General features: G+C 44.4%; 1 protein-coding gene across 1 annotated transcript; it reads left to right on the top strand.

Annotated features, from left to right (window-relative positions):
* The first annotated feature begins 1649 nt into the window (after window positions 1-1649).
* LOC117992713 (uncharacterized) lies at window positions 1650-10284 on the top strand. The gene is made up of 7 exons (XM_069506089.1): window positions 1650-1682; window positions 4348-4619; window positions 5059-5218; window positions 5725-5898; window positions 6538-6716; window positions 7184-7319; window positions 7875-10284. The coding sequence occupies exons 1-7, from the start codon at window positions 1650-1652 to the stop codon at window positions 10149-10151; spliced, it is 3231 nt and encodes a 1076-aa protein (XP_069362190.1). The 3' UTR covers window positions 10152-10284.
* Window positions 10285-10487: the final 203 nt, after the last annotated feature.

Below are 10487 nucleotides of genomic sequence, written 5' to 3'. Positions count from 1 at the left end.
GCGGCGTGATCCCGGGTTGTTTCCGCATGTAAATAGTATTTAGTCACAAATAGCTATATACAGACCGTATTGTTTGTTAATTTACTAAGCACTAGCAGATGCCCACCACTTTGTACGCGTGGATTTAGGTTTTCAAAAAATCTCGTGGGAACTCTTTGATTTCCTGCGATAAAAGGTAGCCTATGTCCCTCTCTAGGTCTTTAACTATACCCATGCAAAAAATCACGTCGATCCGTTTCTCCGTTGCGACAAGATTGAGGGACAAACCAACAAACTAACAACTAACAAACAACAAACCAATAAACCAACAAACAAACACATTTTAACATTTATAATATGGGTAGTGATTTGAATGAGAGGAGAGGCTTCTACTTTGAAGTTTTTTTATTTAAGTTTAAGGGAGAATACCTAATACCTGATTGAAATCTATTAGGCACTGGCTTAAGATTTTTTTACAATTCAGATACAAGTTAGCCCTTGACTGCAATCTCACATGGTGGTAAGTGATGATGCAGTCTAAGATCGAAGCGGACTAACCTGGAAGGGGTATGGCAGTTTTTATTGAACCCACGTCAACAATCGCTTAGCGGCACGGCTTTGTCGGTCGGTTTACCACGATGCACGATTCACCAGACTAAAATTATCTCCTTCAAAAATAAATAAAATAAAATTATTTTATTGGACATTTTATTTTGTGAACTTGGTTCTTTGTTATAGCCGTTGGGTCTGAGATTGCCCGAAAATTCCAAACCCTTTAAACAACCTGTATTAAAACATTTAAAAAAATGCACATTCTATCAGGCAATTATGAGAGATTATTCAAAAAATGTACCTACTAAAACACACTCCCTTTGAACGATAAGCGTAACCGCTATTTGGTGTCATCGTATAAACATTAAAGCGCTTGACATTACCAAGCGAAACTTACGGCCGATAAAAATCATCGGGCTGCACGATTTATTCAGACGCTACCTATGGCCCTTCCAACTTTGTTACATTGACCTGTCAACTGATGGAAATAAAACGGCATTTATATTACTTATTTGCTGAGTCGTGACAAATCACGGTTTGTGCAATGTTACGAAATGTACAGGCATCTATTGAAGACGACTCTTGACACTAATATGTCGAATGTTTTGGGGTCTTTATTAAGGTTATTTTATCACTTGGCGCATGCTTGGGCTGTCAACCTGTATTGTTATTTTCGCTGTGAGATTGTTATTGCTTTATCGTTAAATTATATACTTTGTAGCACTATATTTCTTTACATACGCTATATTATTTAACTTTTAAATAAAATAATGCTCGGAAGAATTTAATTTCTTATAGAAATTATTATTATATTATCATAATTAATATCATAAAGAGGTATAGTTTGTAAGTTTGTTTGTAGGAAGTAATCTCTTAACTGATTTTGAAATTCATACACCAGTAGAAAGCTACATTATTCCTGGCCATATTTTATTTCCAAAAAAATTTGAGTTGAAAATAAATTGTAATAAGCTATCCGTGCGAAGCCGAAGGTTCGCAATTGAGTTAATAATGCTAATAATAATTTTATGTTTATATTTGATAAGTTAATAAAAGATGTGTCTTAAAAAAAATAAACTTAGTTTCCGTTTGTTACAGGCCCCATGAGGCGACTGCTCATGCGCATAGCGGCACTGATTGCACTCGTGCAGGTATGTATAACAACTACCTACCTTTTTAGGGTTCCGTACCTCTAAATGAAAAACGGAACCCTTATAGGATCGCTTTGTTGTCTGTCTGTCTGTCTGTCTGTCAAGAAACCTACAGGGTACTTCCCGTTGACCTAGAATCATGAAATTCTGCAGGTAGGTAGGTCTTATAGCAGATATTAGGAGAAAAATCTGAAAACCGTGAATTTGTGGTTACATCACACAAAAAAAAAAATTGTGGTCATGAACTAAAAATTATTATTTCAAATATTTGAAGTAAGATAACTATATCAAGTGGGATATCATATGAAAGGGCTTCACCTGTGCATTCTAAATCAGATTTTTATTTATTTTTATGCATCATAGTTTTTGAATTATCGTGCAAAATGTCAAAAAATACGGCTGTAGTGCGGAACCCTTGTTTGCGCGAGCCTAACTCGCACTTGGCCGGTTTTTTATTGCTGGGAAATGCGTTTACTTACGCAAATTCCCACGGGATTTTCAAAAACCTAAATCCACGCGAACGAAGTCGCGGGCATCATCTAGTTAGGTATACAATGTAATGTACAGAATCTATATAATATTATGTATAGAAACATCATCTATCAAATATTTTAGCACTATTACGTATAAACTAGTCAATTTAAAGCGCTAGGTCAGAGGCCAACGCGTTATTATTCAATCTAACCGTATTGTGGATAAATCCCGCGGATGTACACCATAAAATAAAATTGCCTAATATTGTTAGGCTATGAGATATGCCTTATGTAATTTTATATGGGAACCCATTGACTAACGAGCACGAATGGTACCAATTACTATATTCTTGAGCCATAATAAAAATACTTTGCATATAATTTAGTACGCGATAGGTTGAGATATCAATCGGGTTGTGGACGCACCGAACACCCGCACAGCTCCCGCGCTAAATCCGGTGCGGGTGACGTGCGGGTGTGCGGACGTCCCCCAGCCTCATACCCCGATTGCCACCTCGACATGTCGCGTACTATAGGTTATCGTGCGGTTCAAATAAGACAAGCACCATACTTGAAATGTAATGTCAAACTTCTACTTAAATTCGAGATTGCTTTATACCTATACTTATTATTGTAAATGCGAAAATGTGTCGGTCTGTCTGTTCGTGTACGTCTGCTAGCTTCAGGGCCCATTCGTTTAACCAACTTTGATGTACCTAGTACAGAGATACAGAGACAGCTTGCATCTCAGGGATGGACATAGGTTATTTTTTGCCCCGAAAAATCAAAGAGTTTCCATGGGATTTTTAAAAACCTAAATCCACGTTGATAAAGTCGTAGGCATTCCGCATCCATTTGATGCTGGAGACATGCATGGCTACTTTTTTATCCTGTAAAATCAAAGAGTTCCCATGGGATAAAAAGTTAAATCCACGCGGATGCTAAAAGGGGGCGTCATTCTAGTATAAGTGAATTTACTGAATAGGTAGGAGATCCGTAGGAGAACTAGAGTAGCCGACATACATAGCTCAACGGGGTGCGTTGCTGAAGTGGCAATGGGCAGGGCACATAGTTCGTACAACGGATAGACGTTGGGGTCCCAAGGTGCTGGAATGGCGACCTCGCACCTGCATGATTGACAGAAGACGCAATGCCTGCAATGGAAGACGCAGCGTTGGAAGACCCCCACTAGGTGGACGGACGACATCAGACGAGTTGCAGGGAGCCACTGGATTCAGGCAGCGCAAGACCGTGGCGTGTGGAAGTCCCTACAAGAGACCTATGTCCAGCAGTGGACGTCTATCGGTTGATGATGATGATGATGATGATAATGACTGAATAGGTACTACCAAAGGAGTACTGTGCAGGTGTACTATGGTAGGTAGTAGGTAGGTCATACTTTAAGAAGATAAAGAGTTATCGTTCGCTCGTTAAATTACATTATAATAATAGACTTCACGGTTCGTATACGATATATCCGGTGACCGGTAGCGCTATACAAAATTGATACATAAGTGGAATATTTAAAAAATCATATCGCGAAACAATATAGCGCATAGCCGCATATATTTCTCAACGCCGCCGATTCGCTTATAATAAGGCGAAATAATGCGTGAGATGGAAAAAATGAGCATTGTTCGACTCTAACAATAATCTCACAGATATGAGTTGATAACGACGTGGCCGGCATTACAACAATAAATCTCATAACTGTGGCGGTTTACTGGATACATGTGTAATTTTAGAATAATGGAGATCTATTGATAGTATGTACATTTTTTTAATTTTTGTATAATCAACCAGTTTGGGGGTTATTGAGTCATGTGAATTAGGCGATTGGTGACTGCCACTGCCAAGTCGAAAAACTTTATCTCAAATCCCTACGTGAATTTTTGACTAATGATACAATTTTATGATTTAATTTCATTGAATAATTTTCCTTTTTAGGGTTCCCTACCTCAAAAGGAAAAACGAAACCCTCATAGGATCACTTTGTTGTCCCTCTGTCTGTCTGCGCCTGTCTGTCAGTCTGTCAAGAAACCTAGAGGGTACTTCCCGTTGTTGAAGTAGTGAAAAGTACCTAAGTAGGTACATTAAACTCGCGCGTCATACATGCAAGCATGATTAATATAAGGTTAGTTAAGGTTATATTTATTTAAATACAAAAAATAAATAACTTTGTTTTTTCGCAGCTGTCGCTCGTTACAGCTGAACCAGATGTTCAAACGCTCACAGCAGCTGAGTTGAACCTCCAATTGGGGGGTGACAATGCCCTGTTCTTCGAAGACGCAAGCGAGGAGGCCGGGGTCACCTTCGTGAGGGGGTACAGAGCCGCCGAGTCCCCACTCTCCCCTGACATAGATGTGCAATGTTCGGCAGACTTTATCCAAGTCACAGTGGAATTCCCCGATATATTCGATGGAATTATCTACAGCAAGGGTTATTTGAACGACCCTAAGTGCAAGTAAGAAATCACATATTATTCGGTAACTATTGTAATATGAAATGAGACTTCGTAAGCATGAGGTTCATTGCTTTCTTCAAATTGATATATTTGCTTTTGATCATGATCAAAGTAGAACAGATAGAAAGTGTAGAAATAATATGTATTCAAAGAAATCACAAATGAGATCAATACCTACCTTGAAAATATGACTAAGTATAAAACTTAATGCTAGCCGTAGATACTTATCTATTGATTTGCGTAATCGCATAATTAAAATTAACTTTTCGATTAGAACCCTTGTCTTCTGCCTTTTAATAAGCTTAAAAGCTGTAATTTTCATTTATTGTTATATTTTCACGGAAGGTGCTGTTTTGTAAAATCTAATGATAATGGAACTTTTTCATGGATCAGATATGGCAATTAATTATATTTTGTAAAGTACTAATTAATTTTCCAGGTACGTTTCACTGGGAGGCAGCCAGTCTCGATACTCTTTCCGAGTGCCGCTGAATGGCTGTGGTTCCAGACCGCTCTGCAATGCCTGTGGTACCATCGACAATGTGCTCGTCTTCCAAGCGGACGACCTGGTGCAAGGGTCCTACGATTTTGCTAGAAAGGTAAACTGTTTTTGTATGGGAGGTACTCAGTTCCGGTATATGTTTGATTGCTGCTGAAAGGCTGTAGTTCCAGACTACTCTGCAATGTCTTCCATCCCAATCATCGACAACATTGTCCACGTCTTAGTGCAGTGATCCAGCGGGGATTTTTCAAGGAAGACGAGCGCTGAGAATATTAATTTACTGAAGAAAACCTGAGACCTATTAAGAGATGAATACAAAACGCACTATAACTTTGATAACGGAGAACGTTGATAACGAATTGCTCCGTTTTGAACTACGTAGAGAAAGGGGGACGAGGGGGGGGGAGGGGGAACGTGCACTTGCTTTAAATTTTGTTACGATCCATTCAAGTGTGTCAATTAGTCCCATTTAATTGAGATGCTAACTTTGATGTATTCTTTCGTATGCCATCAGAGATTTAGTAACTCATCAAGTCCTAGTCTACGTTCTTCGTAATAGTATTATTAATGGGGAATTACAGCCAAATAACTAACATTTTTCAGGTTTCCTGTGCAAGCACGGCCTTGGAAGTGTCCGTGGGTGGCAAGAGACAAGAACAGACGCACATATTGAAGCTGAAGCCTTTCATGGTGGACATGCTTGACGTGGTGGCCGTGCAGGGACCAGCCGGTGGCGTGGAGTGCTGGATGGACATTCAGAAGGGAGTTTTCCCTAATGTAAGTTTTCTCGACAGATTTTCATATGACATCACAATAATATTATAAAGGCAAAAGTTTGTGTGTGTGTAAGTTTGTGTGTGTGTATGTTTGTTTCTCTTTTATGCAAAACCTACTAGAGGGGTTTGGCTGAAATTCGGAATGAAGATAACTTATATATAACTTAACGTATAGGCTACTCTTTATGCCAGAAAATCGAAGGGTTCCCGTGGGATTAATAAAACCTATATCCGCGCGGACGAAGTCGCGGGTACCATCTAGTAACTGCATAATAATAATTAGAGCCGCACGATAGTCTAGTGGTTAAGGTCCTCCTACTCGGGAGGTCGAAGGTTCGATTCCGTTCACGCACCTCAAAACTTTGAGAGCTATGTGCGTTTTAAGCAATTAAATAAACTTGCTTTAACGGTGTAAGAAAACACCGTGAGGAAATCTGCATGTCTGAGAGTTCTACATAATGTTCTCAAAGGTGTGTGAAGTCTGTCAATCCGCACTTGACCAGCGTGGCGGACCTTTTTATTCGTAGAGGAGACCCGTGCTCAGTAGTGAGCCGGCGATGGGTTGATCATCATGATGATGTTGATGATGGGTTGGAAATCAAATTAAAAACTGTTCTAATTTACTTTTTAAAAATTACAGACTACTCCTTTGGAAAGTTCCATTAAGATCGGCGAATACCTCACCATCTTGATTTACTTGAAAGACATCAGGAACCAGTTCAATCTGAAAATCCACGATTGTTGGGCGTACGACAATGAGGACTATGACAGCCCTCAAACGAACAAGATACAACTGACGGACAAGGAAGGATGCCCTAAGTAAGTCTAAACCAAAATATCAAAGCGAAGCTGCTCAAGAATGCTCTACAATACATGATCGCTCCAAGTCGAGCTTGCTATTACAATCAGTATTTAGACTTATAGATCCATGGCATTATGCAAGTTTAAACATTTAATGAGGAAAACAGATTCTCCCAATTGTGAAGTATGTGGTATTGTAGATAATGTCACAAACTTATATAATTAAAATATAAACTTAAATCTACGAGCTTGAAAGTACTACGAACAAAAGTGATGTCTTGTTTGAGCTGAAAGGGCTATTGCCTCAGCATGATACTGCAGTATTTGACTACTGCAGCGCTGATTTTCAGGCAGAGCCCTAGTGTCACTCATTTTGGTCACAGATTTTTGTCTTTGTCATTTGCATGGGATGACGTAACAGAGAGAGCCCTTTATTAACTTCTCACTGTGGGTAAAGTTTAGTTGTCAACTTTATCTTGTTTCAGGAAGAAGAAATTCATTGACGTATGGCAGAAGTCCACGAACACAGGCAAGAGTGGCGCTACGTTGATAGCTTACAGCAAAGTGAGCGCCTTCAGGTTCCCGGAAACAGACCAAGTGTATCTGACTTGTAATGTTGAGGTAATCGTCTTTACTATTATAATAATTATAAGCCTATTAGAGCTAACACACAGAGATGCCCGCCATGGCAACGTCGCCGGCTACGTATCCAAACAATTTGGATTAATATGTATGACAGTCAAGTCATTTAATTACTTAATTTATTGATTTGATTGATTGGTCTGGACGACGACGTCTCCAATTTGGAAGCGTAGACACGATTGACTGGCCCCTAAGTGGAGACTGGATAGGTACTCTGGCGACGCGTAGCCAAGTAGCCAGTATTTTGTATACAAGTGAGTTACGCCTCCCTAACTCAGTGGCTAACTGATCGCCAAGGCGCCCGCGTGTTTCTGTTCGCTAATGTGGTGTTTTTGTGCTACTTATTAATTGGCAAGCTTCTTTGGCTACGGTAGGTACCCAGAGGTAGCCATGGCTACGTAGCTAGTCACGTTGCCATAGCGTCCCAATGTGACAGAGCTCTAAATTGATAAAATATTTGTTTTTACCCGACTACACCATTAGATTTTTGGTTTAAAAGAAGTTCAATAAACCGTTCCTTTCTCACGTTTTCAGCTCTGCACAAGCAGCTGTGATTCAAGCTGCACTGGTGTGATAAAAGAAATTACAACAACAGTACGGCCACAAGAATGCTATCCAGGTTCAAGAGACCCTAGATGTCAAATACCAACTGAACCGACTGTGAAATGTTATCCAGGATCGACGGATTTGCGTTGTCCCAAACCGACTCCACCAGCTCCTAATTGCTTCCCTGGCAGCACAGACCCACGCTGTCCAAGACCCACGACTCCGGAACCTCCACGTTGCTTCCCTGGCAGCACTGACTCTCGCTGCCCGAGACCCACAACTCCGGAGCCTCCACGTTGCTTCCCTGGCAGCACAGACGCTCGCTGTCCGAGACCCAAAACTCCGGAGCCTCCACGTTGCTTCCCTGGCAGCACAGACCCACGCTGTCCAAGACCAACAACTCCGGAACCTCTACGTTGCTTCCCTGGCAGCACAGACCCACGCTGTCCAAGACCCACAACTCCGGAACCTCCACGTTGCTTCCCTGGCAGCACAGACGCCCGCTGCCCAAGACCCACAACTCCGGAACCTCCACAATGCTTCCCTGGTAGCACTGACACCCGCTGCCCAAGACCTACAACTCCGGAACCTCCACGTTGTTTCCCTGGCAGCACTGACTCTCGCTGCCCGAGACCCACAACTCCGGAGCCGCCACGTTGCTTCCCTGGTAGCGCAGACGCCCGCTGTCCAAGGCCCACAACTCCGGAACCTCCACGTTGCTTCCCTGGCAGCACAGACGCCCGCTGTCCAAGGCCCACAACTCCGGAACCTCCACGTTGCTTTCCTGGTAGCACAGACCCACGTTGTCCAAGACCCACAACTCCGGAACCTCCACGTTGTTTCCCTGGCAGCACAGACACCCGCTGTCCAAGACCCACAACTCCGGAACCTCGACAATGCTTCCCTGGTAGCACTGACACCCGCTGCCCAAGACCTACAACTCCGGAACCTCCACGATGCTTCCCTGGTAGCACTGACGATAGATGTCCCAAGCCAACCACACCAACTCCAACAAAACCAGCATGCTACCCAGGATCACCAGACCCAAGTTGTCCTCAACCACCAGGACCAACTACATTGAACCCACCCACGTATTTGCCACCCTCAACACCAGAACCTAAGTGTTTTGAAGGTTCCACAGATGTAAGATGCCCTCAACCTACTACACCCGCGCCACCTAAATGCTTCCCTGGCAGCACAGATCCTCGCTGCCCGAAGCCTACTACTCCGGAACCTCCCCGATGCTTCCCTGGCAGCACAGATCCTCGCTGCCCAAAGCCTAGTACTCCGGAACCTCCACGATGCTTCCCTGGCAGCACAGACGCCCGTTGTCCAAGACCCACAACTCCGGAACCTCCACGATGCTTCCCTGGCAGCACAGACGCCCGCTGCCCAAGACCTACAACTCCGGAACCTCCACGATGCTTCCCTGGCAGCACAGACGCGCGCTGCCCAAGGCCTACAACTCCGGAACCTCCACGATGCTTCCCTGGCAGCACAGACGTGCGATGCCCGAGACCTACAACTCCGGAACCTCCACAATGCTACCCTGGTAGCACAGACGAGCGCTGCCCAAGACCTACAACTCCGGAACCTCCACGATGCTTCCCTGGCAGCACAGACGCGCGCTGCCCAAGGCCTACAACTCCGGAACCTCCACGATGCTTTCCTGGCAGCACAGACGTGCGATGCCCGAGACCTACAACTCCGGAACCTCCACAATGCTACCCTGGTAGCACAGACGAGCGCTGCCCAAGACCTACAACTCCGGAACCTCCACGATGCTTCCCTGGCAGCACAGACGCCCGCTGCCCAAGACCTACAACTCCGGAACCTCCACGATGCTACCCTGGCAGCACAGACGCGCGCTGCCCGAGACCCACAACTCCGGAACCTCCACGATGCTTCCCTGGTAGCACAGACGCGCGTTGCCCGAGACCCACAACTCCGGAACCTCCACGATGCTTCCCTGGCAGCACAGACGACCGTTGCCCGAGACCCACAACTCAGGAACCTCCACGGTGCTCCCTGGCAGCACAGACTCTCGCTGCCCGAGACCCACAACTCCGGAACCTCCACGTTGCTTCCCTGGTAGCACAGACTCCCGCTGCCCGAGACCTACAACTCCGGCTCCTCCACAATGCTTCCCTGGTAGCACTGATCCTCGATGTCCTAAACCAACCACTCCAAAACCAACAAAACCAGTATGTTACCCAGGATCACCAGACCCTAGTTGTCCACAACCACCACGGCCTTCAACATTGAACCCACCAACTTACTTGCCACCTTCGACCTTGGCGCCTACTACACCTGCGCCACCAAGGTGTTTCCCTGGCAGTAATGACCCTCGCTGTCCAAAGCCCACGACTCCAGAAGCTCCACGGTGCTATCCTGGAAGTACAGACGTTCGTTGCCCAAAACCAACTACTCCAGCGCCTCCGCGATGCTTCCCTGGCAGCACTGATTCTCGCTGCCCGAAACCCACTACTCCAGCACCTCCAAGATGTTTCCCCGGTAGCACAGATCCCCGCTGTCCCAAGCCTACTACTCCGGCTCCTCCGCGCTGCTTCCCAGGCAGTACAGATCCTCGTTGTCCAAAAC

This window comes from Maniola hyperantus, chromosome 22 (assembly GCF_902806685.2).
Source record: "Maniola hyperantus chromosome 22, iAphHyp1.2, whole genome shotgun sequence".
Classification (NCBI taxonomy): domain Eukaryota; kingdom Metazoa; phylum Arthropoda; class Insecta; order Lepidoptera; family Nymphalidae; genus Maniola; species Maniola hyperantus.
The sequence above is the reverse complement of the archived record's forward strand: the minus strand, read 5'-3'. Positions and strand labels throughout refer to the sequence as shown.